Source organism: Saccopteryx leptura, chromosome 1 (genome assembly GCF_036850995.1).
Source record: "Saccopteryx leptura isolate mSacLep1 chromosome 1, mSacLep1_pri_phased_curated, whole genome shotgun sequence".
Classification (NCBI taxonomy): domain Eukaryota; kingdom Metazoa; phylum Chordata; class Mammalia; order Chiroptera; family Emballonuridae; genus Saccopteryx; species Saccopteryx leptura.
In genome coordinates this window covers 361,097,241-361,123,125 of record NC_089503.1, presented here as the reverse complement: position 1 = coordinate 361,123,125, position 25,885 = coordinate 361,097,241, and the positions used below count along the sequence as shown (strand labels likewise).

The following is a 25,885-nucleotide window of genomic DNA, read 5'->3' as shown; positions in this document are numbered from 1 at the left end:
AGGTCAACATAGACAGAGAAAATGATGATCAATTGATGAGACACGGTCAGTTTGCATATTACAGCATCACCACAACTTTATTATTATCAGAATCCTCTCAGCTGTTCACTTCATTTGTCAAATATTCCATGGAGACCAAAAAAAAAAAAAAAAAAAAAAAGCAAAAGCATTTGTAATCTTCTTGTTAATAACAAACGTCCAATCGTTTCTTTCTGTTAGGTCAGCTACTTAAGTAAAAGTCACACCTCTAAAGACATAGTTATGAGATCCATTCTAAATAAAATACTCTAAGAATTTATTTCTCTCAGCATCTGTTTCTTCATTTTCCAGCTCATATTTCTTCATGGCAACAAAATATCGAATAAAAGTGTCCCCTAGAGCCTGTCTCAGACATTGATCTTCCTCCAGCGCCACCAGGGCATCTTCCAGTTTCAAAGGGATCTCAGAAGGTTTTGATAGATAAAGCTCTGTGCTGTCATCTGGACCTGCCAGGGCACCACCGCTGCTTTGAAGTCCATCCAAACCTGCTGCAATAGTGGCGGCCAGCACCAGGTAAGGATTTGCAGTTGCTGAGCCCAGTTTATTTTCTATCCGGGTGCCTTTCTCTCCATGACACTTGATATTGAAAGCACAGCTGTTATCATTATAGCCCCACGTGGTAGGCACACTCTCCTTCTGGTCTTTACACTCCTTGGAATAACGTTTGCGGCAGCTCACAGCAGGAGCCATCAGGCAGCTGAGAGCAGCAGAGTGCTTCAAGAGCCCGGCCAACCATTTTTTCCCAGTGATCGTGAGCTGCTCGGTTCCGGAACTGCTGCCGAACAGATTTTCCTTCCCTCCCACATCCCAGAGACTATGACACAAAATCCCTGAATTGCAGAACCCAGTCTCAATGAAAAAGCTGGTGATGTAATTATATTTCCGGGCCACCTCTTTGACACCTGTTCTGAGAGTAAATGCATTATCAGCCGAACTGATGCCAAATTCAGGCAGAAAACAGATCTCCATCTGACCAGGTCTGGTAGAGGAGGAAAAGCTCTCGACACCGGCTCCTGTGTGATACAAACCATCAACGAGTTCCTGGATGAAGGGCTGGTCGTGATTATTTAGCAATGTGGAAGCCGGAAAAGATATGGTCTTTGAATCTATCATTTCAGGCACACCAAAAATGCAAAAATCGTAGATGAAAGCAGAGAGCAGGGAAAAGCCAGCATCCTGAAGCTGGCTCAGCTGGCTCTTGGCGATGTACCTTGGGGAAGTCAATAGAGGCTCACCGGTCACAGTGAAGGTGTCACATATCACTCTTGCTGTCCTCTCAGCCCACGGCAGAACTCTAAAGGTTGACAGCTCTGGCATGAGGACTATATCACTGTTAAAACATGTTGCTCTGATGTGATCCACTTCCTTATCCTTTGGATTTGGCATCAATTCAAGATAACCTCGGGGCATGAAAACACCATGGGTCACTTTTTCCTAAAGAAGTTAAAGAATAGAGCAATTAGGTTTCAAAACTTGAAAATAAACAAAGAGGGGATGGGGCCTGCTAATGAGGGGGAAAAATGTATTTAACATCTATTAGTTAACAGCAACTTAATTTTCAATATTTTGAAGTAAAGCCTAAAGGTACTTTCATAAACAATTCAATATTTTTAGCTGTGTAGGCTTTATATGCTCTTGAATCCGAAAATAGTAGTCATAAATAAAAAGTATAATGACAAAGAAAATGTCTTTATGAAAGATGACAAAGGTAGTGTTATGGAATTATTTGAATGATTGTAACCAAAAGTACTTTTTACTTTGTGGCATAGTTCCTAAAAGATTAGATAAGGCTTTCTTTTGCCTTATCCTATTGTAATCCCCATAGTTAACTGACTCTCAAAAGTCTAGATCAGTGGTAGTCAACCTGGTCCCTACCGCCCACTAGTGGGCGTTCTAGCTTTCATGGTGGACGGTAGCGGAGCAACCAAAGTATAAATAAAAAGATAGATTTAACTGTAGTAAGTTGTTTTATAAAGATTTATTCTGCCAAACTTAATGAAAATCCAACATAAAGTAATTGGTAAGTAATTATTATTATATGCTTTAACTTGCTGTAACTCTGCTTCATAAATTTTATAAAGTAAAGTTACTTCTCTACTTTATAAATCACCATTATTGTGGAACCAGTGGGCGGTTAGAAAATTTTACTACTAACAGAGATACAAAAGTGGGTGGTAGGTATAAAAAGGTTGACTACCCCTGGTCTAGAGTAGAGAATTTTCAGTCCATCTCAGATAGCTGACAATAGTCAGTCCCGCGACACACAGGACAGTCGTCCTAACATAGAAGTAGCCAGATCTGCAGACCGCTGCAGTCCTCTCTTCACCCCCTTTTACAACCCACTTAAGAATGAGCTACCTATCAGTCTCACAGAACCCCACACACCTTTATCTCCACAGTTATCATTTCCAAAATGTTGTAGCCTTTAAGTCAGCACGAACTGAGGGGTCACTACATCTGACTTCTAATCCTGGCTTTTTTTCTGACTCTTTGTGTGAAGTTAGGTAAGCCGCTGGACAAACAAAAGACTAGGTGATTGCTAAGGTACTTTCTAACCATAAGCCTTTTGGGTTCAATGGATTTGGTAATTAATTTAACTTTTGCTATGCGCCAAACAAAAGAAGAGTGATGAGGTTATAAAGTGAAACAGACACAAAAAACAATTTCTAGAAATGTGTAATAGGAATATCAACAAGGCTTCATGTGTTGAAGGTTACATTAATGGATAAAAAAAAAAAAGCAAACTATAAAGTTTGGTCCCCATGATATTAGTGAGCATTGTGAGGTTAATAAAACATACTGACATTCTGCAAGCCAGATCTTTTCTTATATTATCTCCAAATCCTAAGAGCACAGCCACCAAAGAGGTGCTGGTGCGAACAGACGAAATCTACTAGTCCGTTCTTCTGCCTTTGACTGTGAGCTACGGCCTTCTTCGCTTTCCACCATCTCTACACATATTTTCATATGCCATTTGACTTGGCTGGTCCAAATCTGCTTTAACCAGGAATAAAGTTGAGTGAGGTGAGCACTATCTACTGCTTTATTTTTCAGCTAACTCATGGACTTGTATACATAAACTTTACACACGCACATTGTGGGATTTCAGAGTACTTTAGTATGAAATCCTTCATTTCAAACTTTCACTGTAGGAAATAATGTTATTTCCCCAACTTGTCAATTTTTTAGTTTGAAAATCTGTGTGGTAGTTCTGAATCTAAAATGTATTTTATTCATGAGACTTCCAAGAGTTCTTGCGATTTAAATCTGTGTTTGCATTCACTTGGTTGTAAAAATAGAGAACAGCTTGTTACCATTTCACTCTTTATGAATTTAAATAATAGTAGAAAGTCACACTTTACAGTTCAGGTTATTTAATCTGTGTTTTTCTGAGCACTTTTCTAACTGTCATTTTCTTTCTTTTTTTTTAAAACATTCTGAATGCAAACTACTCTTTATTAGTAATGGAAAACATATAAATATAAATATATGTAAATTAGATCTTGTTTGTGACAATTATCTTAAGTTATGTTTATTAAAATAAACACTGTGATACAGATCACCAGGAACTCAATAAAAATTTGTACTGAATAACTCAAGTCTTTATAATAACTGAAATTTGAGCCATAGAAAAGGTCACCTTTTGAAATAACCAAAGACTTACTTATGAGTTCCACAGCAATATATCATGTTTTGATTAGATCAAAGATAGAAAGAACTTATATTATCTGCATATAATTTAAATAAAAACCAATGCTTTGAGAGAACAGACAAATAAGTTGGTTGTGAGGTTGAAATGAACTGTTTGCAAGTCACTGAGCACAGCACCAGGCACAGGGGTGAGTTCTTGCAGAAAAGTGGATGCCATGGTTATTAGAGGTCCCCCATTTGGACTTTTCCAATTTTGTAAGTTTTTTTCCTCCAGTTTTAGTAGATGGCTTGTTTTTTAAAACGCAATATCTCAATTTTACGAGAAAGAACACTTAGCTCAGATTAACAATAAAAGGAAATATAAGAGTGCAGCTGGAGGCAGAAGGTGCAGTAAAAAGAGCCGTGGAAATGGAAGTAAGGAATCACTGACACGTCCCAGTTCGACCACTAACTGCCTGTACTGTTTTTAAAAAGCTTTCCTTACCTTTCCTGGGCTTTACTCTCATCTATAGAAATGAAGACGATGGATTAAATGATCTGTTGTATCCTTTCATGGTCAAACAAATAATTTTCAAATTGATGCTCTATTTTCCACAGTAGAAAAAAAGTTTTTAAATTACTTTATAAAGATTAAAATAACTTTTCTTTAAGCCATTGGCAAATTCAAATTCAAATCACTGGCTCCACTTTTTATGTAATGAATTTCCTATACAGAATCCATCTATATATATATATATATATATATATATATATATATATATATAGAGAGAGAGAGAGAGAGAGAGAGAGAGAGAGAGAGAGAAAGGGTGGAGGAGAAGGAAGCATCAACTCCCATATGTGCCTTGACCAGGCAAGCCCAGGGTTTTGAACCAGCAAACTCAGCATTTTAGGTCTATGCTTTATCCACTGCGCCACCACAGGTCAGGCTCAGAATGAATGATTTAATTTTAGATTACAAATATACATGATGCAAATAAATACTCATTCTTATTTATACCTTCACAAGTTCCAAAATAAATTTAAATTGTTTTGTTAAAAAAATATATAAATACAAGATAATTATTAAATAAGAATAAAATAATAACTAGGTAATGAAAGGGGTAATGAATATATTTAAAAACTAGGGCTAAGAATAAACAGTAATTGAGATGAAGCATAATGAGTTACGGTATATTAAAATTTTCATAATAAACAAACTTTTCCCCTATCTAAACTTGAGAAAAATAAAAAGTGTTCTTACATGTGGTACAATGAACAAAATAATGGAAAATATTTTTAATAGCATTTTAAAAAATAGAATTGCAGACATTTTCTCTGTATATCAATTATATTAATCTTCAACAAATGTAGGGAGCATATTAAATCACATTTTCATAAAAGAGTTCCATTAAGGAACTGGAGAAAGGTTATAAATATATAGTTTTAGATTCCATTAGTGGAATAAATTATTAGAATTTGACAAAAATATGAATAGCAAACAGTTTAATATTGAGTCTCTGGCAAGAGCCTGAAGTGCCAGTTATGTTTTCTTATTGATTCAAAGAAATTCATATGAATTAGATTCTGGGCCTATCCACAGTAAATTTCAAATTTTATTATCTAAATTAACCAACATGTGTTCTTGCCAGAGGAAACAATATCTGCAGGCTGATCTGAAGAATTTCTTAAGAAACAAATTTGAATCTGTTGGCATTTTTTTAAAGTGTTTTGAAGATGCCCAGGGTTTTTTTAAAGCAAATGAAAAAAATTACAATTTGATATTAAAGTGATAACAATAAAATATTTTTTAAAAATAAAGGTAGAAGATGCTTAACTTTTGTATATAATACTGACTTATGTCTCTTCCTAAGAAATGATGTTTCAATAGCACAATAAATCTGTCATAAAAATAAACACATGGTATAAACTGAAAAGAAATCTTTAAATCTCAGAACATATCAAAGATACGTTTCTTGATGTCACTATTTTTGAGAACTTAATATTCATTAAATCATCCAATAATAGAGTTTGAGATACGAACAGACCAACATTTGAATTTTTAAGATTCAAGCTGCGACTCACTCCATATTTTTGTTCGAGATCTGAGCGAAATTCCAAGATACGAGTCGTGATTCGGGAAGCTGCCGCTAGTTGGTGCATTGGCGCACAGGTCCAGTATAGGCAGTTTGATATACGAGTTGACTGACTTACGAGCTCGGTTACAGAACAAATTAAATTCTTATCTGAAGGTACCACTGTATTTTATTCTCAGAATTAGAAGCTAAAAGGGATATACTTTAATAAAATATTTTGAATACTTTAATAAAATATTGCTATTTTAAAGAGAAAATTCTTTCTATTCAATTTTTTTTTTCCTTTTATATTTGCTCTTGGGTCTTCTGTTGCAATTTTCTCATGTCAAACAAAATATAATCTTCATAATTGCAGTAAGAGAGAAAAGATAATTCTGTGGAAGAAAATTATTCAAGGCAGAAGGACTAAAATTATCAGTCTTAATTAGTTTTATATTTCTATCGGGTAAAGAAATGGCTGTTTGGAAGCTGGAAGTATATGTTGAGCTCCTTGGGCAGCAATAATGTGTTTGGAGAGGGACAAGGGAAGAAACAAAATAAATTATTGATTTTCAGCTAAACTTGCTGTAAAGATTACAATAAAATAAGAGCAAAAAACTGAAACTAAACCATCTTCTTATACCATACACAAATATAAACTCAAAATGGATTAAAGACTTAAATATTAGACTTGAAACCGTAAAATCCTAGAAAAAATAATAAGCAGTAAAATCTCAGACATTTCTCAACAATTTTTTTTCTTGTATATCTCCTCAGGCAAGGAAAACAAAAGAAAAAATAAATGAGACTACATCAAACTAAAAAGTTTTTGCACAGCGAAGGAAACCATCAACAAAATGAAAAGACTACCCACTGAATCAAAGAACATATATGCCAATACATCTGATAAGGAGGCAATATCCAAAATGTATGAAGAATTTACACAACTCAAAACAAAACAAAAAAATCAAACAAACAATACAATTAAAAAAATGAGCAAAGGACCTGAATAGACATATCTCCAAAGAGGACATACAGCTGGCCAATAGACATAAAAAGATGCTTAACATCACTAATCACCAGAGGAAAGCAAATTAAAATCACAGTGAGATATCACCTCACACTTGTCAGAACGGCTATCATTCTGTGTGTGTCAGCAAAGGTGTGGAGAAAAGGAAACCCGTGTGCACTGTTGGTGAGAATGCAGATCAGTGCAGCTACTGCGGAAAGCAGTATGAAGTTACTGCAAAAACATAAAAATGGAACTGCCTTATGACTCAGCGATTCCACTTCTGGAAATTTACCCAACAAAACCCAAAACACTAGTTCAAAAGAGTTAATGCACCCCTATGTTCACTGCAGTGTTATTTACAATAGCCAAGATTTGGAAGCAGCCCAAGTGTCCACCAGTAGATGAGCAGACGGATAAAACAGCTGTGGCACATTCACACAAAGAAACACTACTCGGCCATAAAAAAGAATCTTACCCTTTTGTAACGGATAGAACTGAAGAGTATTAGCTAAGTGAAATAAGCCTATCAGAGAAAAACAAGTACCATATGATTTCACTCATATGTAGAATCTAATGATCAAAATGACTAACAAGCAAAATAGAGACAGACTCCTAGATAGAGAGCAGGCTATTGGGGTGGGGATGGGGGTGCAGGTTGGGTGAAGGGAGTGGAAGGAGTGAACAAAAAAGGACCAAAAAATGAGAGAAAGAACTCACAGACAACAGTGCGGTGATTGCGGGGGTTGCTGGGGTTGGGAGGGGATAAATGGTGATGGACAAAGAGTATGCAATACAGAGTACAGAGATGTGTGCTAGAATCGTGCACCTGAAACCTGTATAATTTTGTTAACCAGTGTTATCCCAATAAATTCAATTTTAAAAAAAGTAATAGGATCATCTGATTGCTAATGGTCATAATATTACATTCAGTTGTAACTCTACTTGCAAAACTCACTTGGAAGAATTGTGCAGGTATACTCTTAGACCTGGACACTCCATGGAGATCTGTTGCTTCAAATCGCACGAACTGAAGGTGATTTTTGGCCATCTCTTGTTTAATGTGCTTCATTCTAGAGGAGAGTTGAGGTATCGTCGGAATTTGTGCGCTGTCTCTGGCGTTATCTGTAAAGCAAAGAATGGTGCTAAAGCATTAGATCATGGTGAAATGAGAAGCAAAAGGGGACTGGAGAGAAATGAATTATTCATCTTGATGTATTAACAAAAGCATCATATATTTATGTCATTGGTTTAGAGTTAAAGATCTTACCTTTCTTATTCTGTCTTTACCATATTCCCAAGAACATTATCTCTAAAAAGTTTCAGAGATTGTTTATTACTTGGGACTACGTGAAAAGTTAACATTATTTGCATAAGTTTATAGCAACACCGTATGTAAATGCTTACTGAAATACCTTTACTTATGGAAATTAAAATATATTTGCATAATTAGACAGCTTTGGCACGTAAATCTGTATATAGATGACTACCACTAAAAACACTTTGAGCTTCTTGAACTAACTGGTAATACCTAAATTAAAAGTACTGTACCTGTATGACTTTATATTTTGTTCTGTTTGCCAAAAGGGCTTTTAATCTCTAAACTGTCCTCTGAATCTAAGGCATCTGCATCTTTCTGTCAAATTTAAAACTGTATAAAACTTGCATAAATAAGCAAACATGAGTAGTTTTCAAAAATGAGAGTGTAGGAGATGAAAAAGCTACACTAAGTACTCAATTTTAAAATTAGAAACCTAGAGCAATAAGAAAACAAAAGATGAAATGTCTATAGAAGTCCCCATACATCAATAATTACTCTAAAATTAGGAGTAATAAAAAAAAAATCTTTTCAAGACTTTTAAGGTAGTCTTCAAATTCTAAAACTTTAGAATTAGAAGAGACCTGGGAGGTAAAGCATCTAACCCATTCAACTCATTAGCGCGAGTCCCAGAGAGGTGCGATGAAGTTTCCTAAATCACACTCTCAGCTCATTGCCAAAGTTAAAACTAGAATCTGAAACTTTGATTTCCAGTGGGTGGCTCATCATCATGCAATGACTGAATATATCTAAAGCATATAGAAGGGCCTGGCACATAGTACAGGCAGTCCCCGGGTTAAAAAGGACATAGGTTGTATGGGTTTGAAAATGTTTAAGTATTCATACACACAGAAAGGTAAAACTAAATACCATATTAAGACAAACAGCTGTCTAAGGTGCATTTAATAGGTAAATTATCTGTTCCAACTCACGTACAAATTCAACTTGAGAGCAAACCTACAGAACCTATCTTGTTCGTAACCCAGGGGCTGCCTGTCCCCACCACAAAAGTTAGCTACTGTCTGAACCTTTAGGGGAGGCAGCAGACTGTAGGGATTCTGCACAAATATTGGCGCCCATCCGCCTTCCTCCAAACCCTGCCTTTGACCCAGAAACTCTCTTATTCTCTCTGTTCCTCAGGGTTTTCATGGATACTATCATATTTTTTGCTCCATAAGACACACCTGACCATAAGATGCACCTAGGGTTTAAGGAGGAAAATAAGAAAAAAATATTCTGAACCAAATGATGTGTTAAAATATTTAATAAGGCCAGGGCACTCAGGAGAAGTGCCCATTTGCTTCTCCACCCCCCCTCTCCTTCCTCTCTGTCTCTCTCTTCCCCTCCCGCAGCCGAGGCTCCATTGGAGCAAAAAGATGGCCCGGGCGCTGGGGATGGCTCCTTGGCCTCTGCCCCAGGCGCTAGAGTGGCTCTGGTCGCGACAGAGTGAAGCCCTGGATGGGCAGAGCATCGCCCCCCGGGTGGGTGTGCTGGGTGGATCCTGGTCGGGCGCATGCGGGAGTCTGTCTGACTGCCTTCCCGTTTCCAACTTCAGAAAAAAATATATATATATTTAATAAAATATACCACAATAATATTTCAACAATGTAAACTCAACAGCAGTATTAACAACCATTAGCACTGTTTTTAACAAATGAGAAGAGACTTTAATGTTCAAATTCTTCTAGTTGTTCCGGAACCCACAGCAGCTAATAAAATGAACATTTCGCTCCATAGGATGCACGGGCATTTCCACCTCCACTTGGGGAAAAAAAGTGCGTCTTATGAAGCGAAAAATATGGTATATATCTATAGGCTTGTTATGACAATTAACCAAGGTATTTAACAGTTTCTGGGAGACAATAAACACCATATAAGTGCTTCTTAAATTCATGAAGTGAGCACAGTTACTCTAAGTCTAGTAATGATACTATGATCATACCTGAATTGTGTACCCATCAATCTGTCATATCACTGACATTGAGCAACTATAATTTTAAAGTGATACCTGAGTATCCATTTTTGAGATGTAATTAGGCTTTAAAAATAAGCATAAAGATTGACAGTCTAAAAACATAGATTAAATAGATTTTAAGTACATGAAGCATGAGGGAAACAAATTACTGATGCCACCTATGCAAATATAGTAGAGATAATGTCCTGTTCCTGATACATTAGGCTACTCTGAAACTCCTGAGGGTTTATAACTACCTTCCATTTAACACAAACAATTAAGCTGTAGCAATTACAGTATTTCATGCTAAATTAGCAGCTGCTGTGCTCCCAAATGATTCTGAAGTATTGGGTATCCTACCCAAGTTAAATAATTCTCCTTAAAGAAAATTAAATTTGTAGGCATTTTAAATAATGCAAATTTTCAGATAATCAGTATTCTAAACATCATAAGAAATGATATAAAATATAAATATTTTAACTACAAAAAAATATCAGACTGCATCTCCTAATAAAGGAGTAAGATCATTTTATCGGCTCACCAGTAGTATGATCACAGATAATCCTATCAGTTTTTTGTCTTATCTGTATTTTTTAAAGTTTCTACAATAAATATGCATTATTTTAAAATAAGAAAAATGTTGCTCTACTCAAGATATATTTTTTTTTAATTTACCACTACTATTTATATTAGACATAGTTTAGGAAGCAGCAGAAAAATCCCTACCCTAATAATGCTTTATAATATTGAATAATGACACTATAAACAATAAATATGCCATTGAGTGCAAAGCTGAGATTGTTACCATGGTGAAAAGTGCTTAAAAAAATGAATAAAACATAATCACCTGGAATATTCATTTGTGAGATTTGATCACAATGTGGACAGGTCCAACCACTGATTCCGTTTAAGATTACCAAGTTGCACTATGGCTAGACAGTGAGCATATGCGTTAGTTTGCTAAGGCTGCCGTAACATACCACAGACCAGGAAGCTTTAACAGAAATTTATTTTCTTCCAGGGAGAGGGAAGTAGAGAGGGACAAATATACAGTGAAGGAAATGATTTGACTTTGGGTGATGGGCACACAACGCAATCAACAGTCCAAATGCTATAGAAATGTTTACCTGGAACCTATGAACTCTAATTGATAGATGTCACCTCACTAAATTTAATTTCTAAATTAAGAAAATAATAATATGCTAAGGTTACCATCTTGGAAAAAAAAAAAAAAGGAGGAGAAGTGAGAAGTGAAGTCATTTGTTGCCATAAGATGATCAGTCCTATGCTTATTAGTATCTTCCTGGGAGTCATTGTAAACTGAGGGATATGGAGACTTCAGATCCTGTCCTGCTTGAATTCCTGAGATGCTCTTGGGCATATGGCCTTTATTTTACAGAAGAAGGAACTGACAGGCTTGAAGAAAATTGACCAAGGACAGAAATATGTTTGGGGCTATCTTGCAAAATGTACTTCTCTGAGGCCCTGTAGATTCATATTTCCCAGCTGTATTTCCCTATAACCCAAGAGATGAACTATGAGACCATTTCCATTGGCCACTAATAAAATGACAAATCGGCTCTAAAAAAATTTTTTTTTTAGTTCCAAAAAAAGAAATTTATTTTCTTGTCATTTTAGAGGGTAAAGGTCCAAATCAAGATGTCAGGAGGGTCAGTTTTTCTTAAGAGCCTCTCTCCTTGACTTACACATGTCTGTCTTCTTTACATAGTCTTTCCTTTATGTGTGTGTGTGTCCTAATCTCTTCTTCTTATAAGGACACTAGTCATATTGGACTTAGAGACCACCCTAACAACTCATTCAACAGCAGTTACCTTTTTTAAAATCCCATCTTTAAATACAGTCACATTATGAGTCGCTAGGGGTTTAGGCATCAACATATGAATTTTGGGAGAGACACGGTTTAGTCCATAACAATAAATCATCTTGTTCTCGTTCCCTTCAGAGTCCTCATCACCGCCCGCCATATTGTATAAGCACATGTTACTGACTGTCTTTCCCCACCTGCATGTCAGCTCCGAGGGAGCAGGGGCTGAGCTCCACCCGCTGCCGGATCCCTACTACCTGGGGCAGTGCAGGCATCTCATAGGCACTCAAGGGTTTTCATAAGTGGGTGTGTGAGTCAATTAATTAACTAATTAATATGTGACATGTGATTTGACCTTGTCTAGTTAACAAACAAAAATTGACATCAGATTTTGACATCTAAGTATCAATTCTTCACTTAACAGTTCAATTCTTTCACCAAATATGAGCATCTTATCCAATCCAATTTCATTTTCCAGGCAGTAACTAATCTTGCTGCATCATTGTCTGAATTTATTTTCTTCAAATAAATCATCCTTTTTAGTTACAATTAAACCTTTTGGTCAGCCTTTCCCAGATGCCCATGATGAATAGCAGGCAGATAATTGCCAGTTCAGGGTCTCATTTGTTTTCGTTACAGTGTGGTTCCTGGGAGGTGTTCTCCTTTTCCATCCCCTCAAAGGACTAATAAATTAAATTAATGTGCTTTTATAGAGGAAGTTTTACTGCTGAGTGTTCGGGGGTTCGTGGGGGGATGTCAGAAAATATGTACAAAAAAACAAAAATTCTCCAAGCTCTATAGCAACTAGAAGGGGAAATGTTGCTTGTGTTCAGCGACAATGAGGGCACAGTTCAGTTGTAGAGAGCAAACCACAGTCACTAATAAAAGGCAGATTAATTAGGCATTCGGGCTTTCCAAAATATCAATTCAAAAAGGGAAAAGTGCATCTGAGAGTACGGCCTGTAGTCACTGAGCTTATGAAATGCTAGGGAAAGTCTGCCAAGTTCCTCTCCCCATGGCCTGCTCGTCTTCATCCACACTGCGCTCGGAGAGCACGCGCCAGTGCAAATGCACTCTCCCCTGCCCCCCACGCCACTGCCGCCCAACCCCCGTGTTAGCCCGGAAGTCTTAGAAAGCCCATGTGGCGGAATAACCTAGCACAAAGCAGGACGGAACAATAAAATGTGGAAATGTGGGTGGAAGGGAGAAGCTTTCCTTTGGGGAGGGGGGGAATATATATACGTATTATATATGCTAGAGCTTGATAATATATAACCCACTTTATAATATATATAAATAACCCACTTTATATCATATAAAAAAATTTTAACTCAGAGTAATTATCACAGAGAAGAAAATATTATGTTGAAATTCCTTGCACTATTTTGGGAGTTGATTTTTTTTCTTTTGTGTGTGTGTGTGTGTGACGGAGACAGAGAGTCAGAGAGAAGGAAAGATAGGTACAGACAGAGGGAAAGAGATGAGAAGCATCAATTCTTCCTTGCAGCACCTTAGTTGTTTATTGATTGCTTTCTCATATGTGCCTGAACTGCTACAGCAGAACGAGTAACCCCTTGCTCAAGCCAGTGACCTTTGGGCTCAAGCCAGCAACCTTGGGCTTCAAGCCAACGACTTTTAGGCTTAAACCAGCCACCTGTGGTCATATCTATGATCCCACACTCAAGCCAGCAACCCCATGCTCAAGCTGGTGAGCCCATGCTCAAGCCAGCAACCTCCAGGTTTTGAACCTGAGTCCCAGTCTGACCCTCTATCCATTGCACCACCACCTGGTCAGGCTGGGGTTGATTTTTATATTTATTTTTAATTTATGTATTTAAAATACATGTGAAGGTGGTTTGTTTAGGATTATAAACTTTTTAGTACTTAGGACTTTAAAAATACTTAATCTAACCCAGGGCCAGAGAGAGAGCTTCTGAGTGAAGTAAGTTGAGTCAATAATGGTACCCAAGCTCCTAGTTGATTTGCAAAGATAGCTCATGACACAAGTTTTTTACTTGAGACTAAGAAATGGTAAATTTCATCTCTCTTTTTTGGCTGAAGGTACAAACAGTGGAAGAACCAATATGGCCGGCAGATGTTTTCTTATTAGCCTTCCTTATCTTTGAAAGAGTTTTTGAATGAGTTAAGACACTTAAATATCAGAAAATTTCATATGAAAATCTTGAGCTCAAACTTCGCTTGAAAAAGCTAGAATTGAAACATCAGGTGGGTATTTCTGTATAGCAGCCTTTGGCTGCAGCTCTGAGGTAGCCTGGAATGGGGCATGCATCCTCTAATTCATGAGCTGGCAAACATTTTTGTAAAGGGCCAAATAGCAAATATTTGCAGCTCTTCAGGCCATATGGTCTCCGTTGCAACTATTCAACTATGCCATTGTAGCATAAAAGCAGTTGTAGACAATACACAAATATTGTTTACAAAAACCAACCCACAAGCTGAGTTTGTCCTTGGGCTAGAGATTGTCGACCTCTTCTCTAGTTTCTCACAGCCAGCACCACTTTCTACTTTCTTAGACCGGTCCACCACACTCATTTGTATTATTTGCCTGGGCCCTATGGCATTTGTGTTAATAACCCCTGATGCTTAGGGGTTGCCAGTGCTTATGCTCTTTATAAAGAAATTCATGAAACCAAAAGCACAGAGAAATGCAGAGATGAGAGATGGTATAATAGGCAGGATGGCCTCCCAAAGATTTTCACACTCCTAGGCACTGGAACCTGTAGATTGTGTCAAACTTCAGGGCAAAAAGGGACTTTACCGATGTTGCTAGGTTATATACAAACCTTAAAACAGGAATATTGTTATGGATTATCAGGTGGGCCCTTAAAGGCATAGAGCTGTCTTCCACTATAGGTAGAAAAAAAGTGTGGAAGAAGGGGAATTCAGAGAGATTCTAAACATGACAAGAATTTGAGGCATTGGTGCTCTGAGATATAGAACCAGAGAGAATATTCTCAGAGGTAAGGGTCACGCCAGTTGACAGCCAGCGAGGAACTAGGAACCTCAGTCCAATAACTGTAAGGAGTTGGATTCTCTCAACAATCTGAATGAACTGAAAGTGGATAGTTCCCTGGAGTCTCCAGATGAGGACCCAAAGGTACAACACTCTGATTTTGACCTTGTGAAAGCTCAGAAAGAGAAACCAGCTGAGCCAACCCAGATTTCTGCCATACAGAAGTTTGAAATAATAAACTGCGTTCCTTCAAGATGCTAAGTTTGCGGTAATTTGTTAAGAGTCCTGATAGTGTTCATTCCCAGGCTTTACTTCTTCCTTAAGCCTCATGTGTAGTAAAAAATTTCACCTTGCTCAAGGAGAGCACTGGCCTTTACCCTTGGTCCCTGGGAGGTCATCTCTAAGCTCTTGGAATTTCCTGCCTGACAAGAGTATCTTTGTTTACCTGGGACTTCTGGCCACACTAGAAAGTCTACCAGTGTCATCTATTAGTAAGTCATGTGGTATCAACTTGATCCCCAGAAGGTCTGGAGACTGAAGTCAGTCACATGGCCAGTTGTCTGTGGACCCTCAATGAAAATTCAGGACCCCAAGACTCAGGTGAGGTGAGTAGAGCTACCCTGATTACACTACTCTGTGCGTATTATCACACATTATTGCCAAGAGAATAATGTTGCTCGTGACTCCCCGGAGAGAAGGCAAGTGGAAATGCCCCAATTAAAACCTTCCTGGACTGCCCCCGCCCCCAGGAATCACTTCCCTTGGCTAATTTTAATCTGAAAATTTTTCATTATAATCAACCACAATCTTGAATATAATCACTTTCAGTGAGTTCTGTGAGTCCTTATAGTGAATTATCAAAACTGAGATTAATCTTGGGGAACTCCCGTGCAGGTAATTAGTGTCAGAAGTAAGCACTGCCTTGGGTCACTCTCCCTCTAACTACGTGCTCTGCTATATTTTTGACTTTCCAAACCTTGTTTGTTCAACCTTTTCATTATGGATTCCCTCATAGGGGAAAAATAATACCTCTTTCTAACTAGTTTCTCAGAGATTTTTGATCAATAAGCTCAAAGTGCAGAATAGCCACATCACTATTAATAAGCCAGAAATTTAGAATAATAGAATTTCACCTTTAGACAATACTTGAGAGAGCATCCATTAACAACTTCTCCATTTTCCAAATGAGCATCTTGGTGGGTAAAGAAAACTGGAAAGCCCTTTATAAAGGATAGCTATAAAAATTCTTTCAAGTGCTCTGACTCTCAGGCTAGCATTCCTCAACCAACATCACATTATTTCTAATTCAAATACAAATTTGGGCCTGACCTGTGGTGGCGCAGTGGATAAAGCGTCGACTTGGAAATGGAAATGCTGAGGTCGCCGGTTCGAAACCCTGGGCTTGCCTGGTCAAGGCACATATGGGAGTTGATGCTTCCAGCTCCTCCCCCCTGTCTCTCTCTTCTCTCTCTCTCTCTCTCTCTCTCTCTCTCTCTCCCTCTCCCTCTCTCTCTCCTCTCTAAAATGAATAAATAAAATAAAAATCAAATACAAATTTGGGATTAGTGGCTGGAACCACGTACCAGCTTGTCCTAGAGTCCTTACCAGTATAGCTGGAGTCCGGGTTAAATTCACCACCAGGAGCACTGGCTGATGTTTCAAGAGGCGAAGGTTTTAACACTGTTGTCTTATCCTGGGAGTCCTTGTCATCTTGTGGCGAATGAGATTCAGCAGAGCCTGGTCCCACAACCAATTTGCTCATATCCCCCAATTTGTGGCTCACCATTTGTTTTTTTATCTTTTCTGTAGTAAAAAACAAAAATGTTAAGGCTTGTTGACATTATTTTCAAGTGTCATTCAATACAATATGGAAAGAAATGCTTGAGAAAATAATTTATTCCTAGGCAGTAACATACCAATAAGAGACAGAGGGTGTGGTGCCCCCAGTTGTAGGATATCAAAGATGCATTGTCTTCTAGAAAATTTAAAAGCAATAAAAAAAAGTTCATAAAAATACTGACTGCTCTTTTTTGTTGTCATGCACTGGCCACTTCTACTGACCTGCCTTGAGAAACACTACTATCCCTAGAATTGAGTCTGTTGTCCAATTAAATCCTAGTTTCAGATCCATGAGAGTCTGGCTGGCATTTCAACACGCGGCTGGAACACTTGCTCCACGTCTCTCCTGTGGTCCCCCAAATCCACAGTAATGATCTTTATACTCATTTTCAGAACAGATACATGCTTCCCTTCTTACCTATGCCCTTCTTCTGTTATATTGTCCCTTTTTTTCATATTCTACCCCCTTTAAATTCTGAATTTTGGTTGACTGTTTTCATATATTTACATTGTAAGCCTATATTTGTCATCCTTTATGTTGCCTATGTAGAAACAAATTTATATTTCTTTGTTTTTTGCTGCTTCCATAGAAGAAAAGCAAATTTATTATCAAAGGATGGACCAAGTAGAGATTATTATTGAAGACATATTCTTGAGAGATAATAGTAGCAAAAGGCCTTGGCCGGTTTGCTCAGTGGTAGAGCATTGGCCTGGCATGCGGAAGTCCCAGGTTCGATTCCCGGCCAGGGCACACAGGAGAAGCGTCCATCTGCTTCTCCACCCCTCCCCCTCTCCTTCCTCTCTGTCTCTCTCTTCCCTTCCTGCAGCCAAGGCTCCATTGGAGCAAAGATGGCCCGGGCGCTGAGGATGGCTCCATGGCCTCTGCCTCAGGCGCTAGAATGGCTCTGATTGCGGCAGATGGGCAGAGCATCGCCCCCTGGTGGGCATGCCAGGTGGATCCTGGTCGGGCGCATGCGGGAGTCTATCTGACTGCCTCCCCGTTTCCAGCTTCAGAAAAATAAAAAAAAAATTTTTTAATTTAAAAAAAGAATCTCACACTCTACCAGCTAAGCTTGCCAAACAGTTGTATAACATACCTTTTGAGTTGGATATATCCATTTCTCCTATTTCCGTGGAAGAAATATGTAATTTAGTGACTTTCTTTCTTGTCCTTAATTTACTCGTTCTGCTGCCCTCGGTCTCATTACCGTCATCTCTTGCATCCTGTAAGAGTTAATAAACAAAACCTCAAATAACCTCAGGTCATGCACACAACTAAATTTGGTTGGCAAGAAAGTATGGTGATTGAACAGCTAAAATTTAAAATGAGTATAGGAGACTTTTATAACGAGGTAAATTTTGTCATTCCCATATCCACTTGAATAATTCAGACTTATAAAGCTCAATATTCTGTTGACAGGCTAGATATTCTGTGTCGCCTTTCACATGTGATACAGATAGTCTCAAGAAATGAATTAAGATTTTTGTCCATTTAGTCAAGATTTCTATCTTATTTTATACTCTGTGGTAGTTTATATTATTTATTGCTAAATAATTTAACCAAATGCATTTCAACGACAAAGTCTTCTTTTTATGATTTCTTTTTGGGGATTGCTAATGTCTGACCAGAGGACCTGAGAATTAGATTCTTGACTCTCTTTTTCCTTACCTCAAACTTACTGCATCAATATTTACTTGAGAAAAGCACTTCCTAAAGTGCTATTTGTGACCCTGTCTTACATGTGTAAAACAAATGTCATACTCAAACTGTTTTACAGTTCAAGATATGTAAGGAACAACCATTTTAAACAAAATAACCAAACTTTCTCCACTCAAGTCACAATCGCTGACAGCTCCCTTGACAAAATTGCCAAGGGCTATGTATCTCCAGCAGGGAGCTGGGCACTGAGGCAGGGCTGGGGGTGAGGAACCCCAGTGACTTGGCCAGAGCAGTGCTCAGAACCACCCCTGAGTTCCCAGGACACAAAAGCCAACACTAAAAATATATTTTTTTTAATTTTTATAAAGCTGACACTGGCATTTTTAATGTTTTTTAACAGACTTCTCATTGTGGTTTGAGGGGAAAGGAAAGTGGCAGCATCAGGGTCAGAAACTATATTCTAAAATGTTTTGAGCTGTTATTGTCTTTTCGAAGAGCAGACTCTGAGAAGTTCCATATCTGGGGACAAGTTATATAAATACCTGACCAGAGCGTTTTCTCGGGGCACAGTGGTACCCATTTGTCAATAAACACCAATCCAACTTCTGAAGACTGAAAGAGGAAAAATGTTTCATTTTTTGTTATTTTAAAGTTTCACTTCTTAGAATACTGTGGTCTTCTTCACTCCAGATAATTTTATACTTGGACCATATGATACTTATTGTGAGATAGTTTTTTTAGTAGTTTATGATTTTACTTAAATATTTGTGTAAATCTCCCCAAGTACACTTCTGTTAGAATTTTGAGAGTAATATATTAGCCTATTATACATATTTACCATTTCTAAAATGGCATTGCTAGAAATGCACATTTGGTAAATATTTTTATAAATGTATTTTTTTAAGAAATCTTGTTTGGAAAATAGAGTATTTGGCTAGGTATATAAATATCAAATAAAACTGATCAGACTAACATTTGTTCTAGTTTGGCCCTTTGGAAAAATTGTATTTTGCCTGACCTGTGGTGGTGCATTGGATAAAGCGTCAACCTGAAACACTGAGTTCGCCAGTTTGAAACCCTAGTCGAGGCACATACGGGAGTTAATGCTTCCTGCTCCTCCCCTTTTTTCTCTCTCTCTCTCGTGCTCTCACCTCTCTCTATAAAAATGAATAAATAAAATTTAAAAAAATAAATGCTGAACAGTTTTATATAAAAAGCAGCAGGAAATCCAAATTTTTATTTCTTTTTAACTTTACATTTTATATTTATTTATTTATTTATTTATTTATTTATTTATTTATTTTTGTGTTTTTCTGAAGTTGGAAATGGGGAAGCAGTCAGACAGACTCCCGCATGCGCCCAACCAGGATCCACCTGCCATGCCCACCAGGGGGCAATGCTCTGCCCATCTGGGGCGTCGCTCTGTTGCATCCAGAGTCATTCTAGCGCCTGGGGCAGAGGCCAAGGAGCCATCCCCAGTGCCCGGGCCATCTTTTGCTCCAATGGAGCCTTGGCTGCGGGAGGGGAAGAGAGAAACAGAAAGGAAGGAGAGGGGGAGGGGTGGAGAAGCAGATGGGCGCTTCTCCTGTGTGCCCAGGCCGGGAATCGAACCCTGGACTCCTGCACGCCAGGCCGACGCTCTACCACTGAGCCAACCAGCCAGGGCCTTAACTTTACATTTTAATTTAGCGTTCAGTAGCATCTCTGTCCTTTGAGGTGAAACTAAGCACAGAAGGAAAACACAGATCAATTTCTTGAAAGTTACACAGAATCAGAATTTACATAATACGATGAGCTAAAAATGGCTTGGGCTATTTGGAAAAATGTCATGCTTCTCATCCTCAAGCACGTTTGTGGAGGGGTTGATAGCTAAATGTCAGGCATCCCCGATAGTTTCCAGTTGTACCACCTGAGATGCTCACCACTTATACAGTAAGATAACCTAGATCCAAGTTGGCAGATTGGGAGGAACCCCATTCTACCTATATATCCACATCAACCCAAGACTTAATGGGAAACTATTATTTTAAAGAGCCTCTGTGCGAAGGAAGCTTCACGGGGTAAAAGATGTGGCTGCCCTGCATGTAAAGAGCCCGGGATCTCACCTCCATCCCAGCAAGACCACAAAATACACAACAGTAGCACCAAGCCCAGAGCAAATCTCCCCTCCGGGGATAAGGCAGTGAAAAATCTGCCACAGAACATTCTGTATGAGGAAATGTGCTTAACGGGTAGTTTCAGAGGAAGGGGATAGCGTGTGTTATTTTTAGAAGATGAAGCTAAATAACAAAGGAAGGTAAAATAATAAAAGAAGCAAAAGGTTTGGCCAATTCCCTGAGCTGGTGTTAGTACTGGTCTTATTTAGCCTTTTCATAAGTGAACTAAAAAAGAAATCTTCATATTTTCCAGAGAAATTCAGATTTTGCACCTGAAAATACGCTTATCTTTGTAAAGAATATCAAAGTAATTTTTGGAAGCTTTGTGGATGGGCAGAAAAGCAACAAATATGCTTCTAAAGTAAGAAAGATTTGCAGAAATTTTTTCTTTTTTAATTTTTATTGAATTTACTGGTCTGACATTGGTTAAAACAGTATAAAAATTTTAAATATACATATAGTAAATAATATATATTTATTAGAATGGGTTCTTGTAATATGGTGTGAAATGAGATCCAAAAATATTGTAACACTGTCAGTGGAGATATCAACTAATGGACTGCTGCAGATAAAACACACTGGACCTCATTAAAAATAATATTTTGAATATGATGGGAGAGGGCATTGTTTCTTTTTTTTTTTTTCTTTTTTCTTAGCAAGAGAGACAGAGAGCAGGACAGATAGGAACAGAAAGGAAGGGAGACAGATGAAAAATATCAATTCTTCATTGCAACACATTAGTTGTTCACTGATTGCTTTCTCATATGTGTCTTGATGTGGGGGTGCTCCAGTTGAGCCAGTGACCCCTTGCTCAAGCCAGGGAATTGTATCTATTAAAAATATAATATGCCTCAGAACTAGAATAAGAAATAGAGTTCTAGTCACTATACATTAAGAAAGCTTTAATGGGCTATAAATTGCTAGACATGTGTTTATTTATATAAATGCATACCACATATAATTATTATCATTAATATATCAAAAGCTAAAAAGAGTTCTACTATGCAAAGGAAAAACTATAAAACTCTTTAAGGCTGTAAAAATGAAAACTTAGTGAAGATATTACTGGTTAGCCTGCAATATTACACAGACATTCTGGTTTCAGTGAGTGGGCTCTTAACCATAACGTGTGAAACACAAACCTATTTCTAACATCAAAAGAGGTACTTGAACTAGAAAAAAGTAGGTTCGAGGTAAATAACAATTAATATAAAATGAACTTAAAATCTTGAAATCTGAAAATAAAACTTTGAATTCTAAGAGATAAAACACCATTTAAAATATAAAAATAGAATCAGGAAATTTTTATAGAGTTGCACAGAGAATAGAGTAAGGAAAACAGGATACATCAGGGAAGGTACATCTCTATCCTTGAGTTCTGCCTTCGGAAGTTCAGCCAGAGCCTCCCACAGAGCTGCATCAGTGCCCTGACACACAGACAGACACAGGCTGCAGAGCGGGGTGGACCTCTGGTTTCATCCCAGGTGATATCCATTACTCCTGCACTGTGGAAGCATCAGCTCTCTGTGTCTGCCTGTGTGGGTGTTTTCTGGATTAGTCATAAGCAACTACAGGGCAGAGAACAGACCTTACCCAACTTGCCTGGCATATAACCCAGCTCAGTGCCACACACGAGGTTTTTGATAAATAGATTTTCATTATTATGATATGTTGTCATTTCCCTCAATTTCACAACCTCATACACTCATAAAGTCTACTTTTGGAAATAAGAATGAGATTTTGATCTATTTTCTGTTCACCACTAAGAAGAATTCAGCTGGATGCATGACTCTATGACATTGCTTTGAATAGGGAATCTCAGGAAAATATTCTTTAGGGAAATACCAAATCTAAGATTAATAACTGCTGCTTTTCATTGGAGGTTGTGCTGAATAATTTGTTCTGCTTGGGGAAGTGATCATCCTAGTGGATTTTCTTCACACACACAGGCTGCCCTTCTGAATGCATTGAGCCTTTGTTTAGCTGCTGTGTTTTTGCAGTTAACCGCATGCTGCTGCTGTTCACGTTAGCAGAGTATCTGGTATAGAACACAATCTTTGTCCTTTTCCAGACATTAGTTAACTAGAAAAGGAATGTATTTTTTCTTCCTGAGACTATGACTCTACTGGAGAAAGAACAAAGGAGGTTATTCAGTGGAGAGTTGGGTCAAGTGGACACCAAGGTTCACCTTTATTACATCTATTAAATATAATGTTCCATCTCAGTTATTAAGGAACTTTTTCCCAAAAGAAAGAGTATGTCTCTTTCTGTGAAAATTCTGTACTTTAAAATCATATTATTGATTTTCCTTTTCTCCTCAGAGTAATGAAATCGGTCTAGACTGGTCTGAAGACAGCGTGCCTCTTAAGAGTTTTTACAAAAGCTGAGTCATCTGGAATCCTTGGCTAAAATTGTGAGAGGTCGGGGAGAAAACACAGTTCTACCACAAGCTCAGGAGTAGCAAATCCTACTCCAATATAATTAGAAATCAAAATTTCAAAAAGCTGATGATGAGCATACTAATTGGTTTCTTTCTGTAAGCCATCATTTTCAGCTACAGATTTACTTTCAGATAAACTGGTTGTGTTACACAAACACGTCCATCATGGGATGTCTCTGACAATGATAGGTCACAGGTGCCCTCCAGTGAGTCCCCTCTTCACGTAACATTACCCATTTTCCTCATTTATCTCTGGCCAAGAACACACTGCTTATACCTGGTATACATAGCAGTGACCTCATTGTTTCTCAGATGTTTATCTGTCTTTGCCACTAAAAGAAGAAGGAGTAAGGATCCGGTCTATTTTCTATATGACACTACTCCAAACACGATGCATTGGTCTACCACTGTGCCTTGCACATAGTAGGTGTGCTTCCTGCATTATATCTTCTTAACTTCATCTAAAGAACACTCACACCCTCTGAGACTTCAGCACAGCATGCTTCCCAGTCTACATTTCAGCTATTCAGAATAATCTGTCAGAAAAACAACGGTAGAACTTAGGTACATACATATTAAAAACTAAACAACGGTAGAACTTGGGTACATACATATTAAAAACTAATGAGAAATGCTACATGTTGACAACTGAGTACTTTAATATATTCTAGAGCAGATGAGTGGCTGTCACTTTAAAACACTGAACATTTCAAATATAATTTGAAATTGGATTTTGAAAGGGACCAAAGTTTTGTCACCCTGAAGCTGCCATTTCGAGATATTGATTTTAAGCTGTTTGTTAAGAAAAAAAAAAAAAAGACTCAGAAAGAACTTTGACCCTTCCCCTCGCCCTGCCCAAGAGAGTCAGACAGAGAAATCTGCTTCGGGAAGGGAATCTTAGGGTGTGCTTCTTAGCCTGATTTGAATTAAGTATGACACACAGGAGGTTCTTCAGGCAGAGGCCTGTTTGGTAGGTACCCACTCCATCCGGTTGTTTCTGAGCTGCCAGCAAAACCTGCCTGCCCTGTGTGTCCTGGCATATTCTCACTCCCCTCATCTGGTGCCCCTTCGCCCCACTTTCTCTCCTTTGTCCAAAATGTCACATAGGCCCCATTTTGCATCACTGTTTGGGAATTTTCATGCTTATGTGAATTCCTCATGTTCATGCATTAAAATCTGATATCGTCCTGTTAATCTATCTGTTAATTTTATTATTAGCCCAGCTAGAAGAACTTACAAGGTAGGAGGAAAAGTATTCATTTTCTTTTTGCCCCCCTCCTTCTCAACTTGAATCATTTAACCTCCAAGCATTTTTATTAGAATGAGACAAGCATTTTGACAAAAATGATTGCGCTGTCAGTAACAACCAAAGTAGGCATAAAAATTTTATAGCACCCTTATGCTTCTGAAACTTAGTGCCTAATGAAGTTATTCTAAATGATTATTAAAACTAAGTGAACTTTCTTAATACAAATGCTGAGGTTAGCTTTTTATCCTATTTTATAAACTCAACATGCTGTAGAGAAGAGGGTTTCTACACCAACCTCTCTAAAGCAGACATAAAACAAGTATAACCATGCTGCCCTTTTACATCCTTTTTCATACTGGTACTCAGATAGCTAATACACAATAATAGAAAGTTTGCTGTCAGGCTTTTGGTAAATAACACTTTAATTATTAACGTCATACCTTCTGCAGAAGGTCCCCTTCATTATTCATCTCAAAGTTTTTTATTTAAGTCGCCCTTGGAAACCACAATGTCCCCAACCAAAGCATTCAACATGTATTTATATGTATACCTGAAACCAACATTGCAGATGATGAATTCCATGGAGGCTCTTTCCAGAGGGGTCTGGCAGCTAATAAAAGATAAACACCAGACTCTGATGCGTCATGCCCAAGGCACACTCTGCTGGAAAAGCACTAGAACAATCAAATGACAAATGCTCATTTGTGCCTCACTCCCTACAAACAAAAGCATACAAAGCATAAAACTGTGTTGATTGACTTTTTCTCCAACATAGTGAATTTTTTTATATAACAATTGCATTCTAGAATGAAATCTATTGTTAGATTCAGATGTTGAACACTTATTGTCCACAGACAAAAACACAAATGGAAAAATACAGCTGTAAGTGACCCAGATTTATACCAAGGGCAAAGATCTACTCGTTTGTAATTCCCCTTTTTATTTTATTTTTCAGGGTCCCTTCTGGCCTCTAAAGTAATTCTGGTCCTTTATTATATAACTATAGCCATCTTTCTTTAGCCTTCCCAATTTTCCAAATGTTAATCTCTGACAAACCCCAACCCTTTCCGGTGGCCACAATGGGCACAGAATTACCTACAGGCTGCCGGCCTTATACAATATGATCCCATAAACAATTCTAACTCAGTCATAGGAAGGAGGGGAACCAAAGGGAAGCTTTCTCAGAAAGAGGTTGAAATTATGCTTCTGCTGCCTTCAACTGGGACTTCAAGTGCACTGATGGGGGAGTGTAGGGGATTTTTTACTGACTCAACTCAAGCCCTCCAAGCATTTTCCATGTACAAGTGGACAGTCTCCCCAGCTGATCGCTCCTGTCTGGGGCTTGTAGGCCTGAGGGAGCCCGGCCAACACTCCAGCCAGTCAGCCAGGTCTGGCTCTCTTGTTCTATTTCTGCAATTGCACGGTCATTATTTTATGCCTGTTGCAATCAACTCTGCTTTTTCCTTTGTTTCTTTGTCTCCCTTTGTCTCTCTTTTCTGCCTTATGAATTTTAATTTCTTCTCAGTTTACTCTCCATGTCTCTTTCTAATCAAACCATAATGTAGAATTCAAACATACTGTATACAGCAGTTGCTGTGCTGCTGATAAATTTTGTTCTCTGTTCTTAATCACAAAACTGAATATCTGAAAAGTTTTCTGTTTCTCTCTTGAAACTTTAAAAACTGAATTGGCCTTATTTACCTATTTGCTTAGTTGATTT

General features: G+C 38.0%; 1 protein-coding gene across 2 annotated transcripts; it reads right to left on the bottom strand.

Moving 5' to 3' along the window:
- Window positions 1-46: 46 nt before the first annotated feature.
- Window positions 47-24,697, bottom strand: LGSN (lengsin, lens protein with glutamine synthetase domain). Of its 2 annotated transcripts, XM_066359119.1 has the most exons (6): window positions 24,606-24,697; window positions 18,863-18,932; window positions 17,758-17,884; window positions 16,427-16,624; window positions 7,709-7,875; window positions 47-1,473 (listed from the first exon to the last, which is right to left on the bottom strand). In XM_066359119.1, the coding sequence occupies exons 1-6, from the start codon at window positions 24,626-24,628 to the stop codon at window positions 274-276; spliced, it is 1,785 nt and encodes a 594-aa protein (XP_066215216.1). In that variant the 5' UTR covers window positions 24,629-24,697; the 3' UTR covers window positions 47-273. The 2 variants fall into 2 exon arrangements, with proteins under 2 accessions (XP_066215216.1, XP_066215217.1); XM_066359120.1 differs by lacking the exon at window positions 18,863-18,932.
- Between the last annotated feature and the right edge of the window lie 1,188 nt (window positions 24,698-25,885).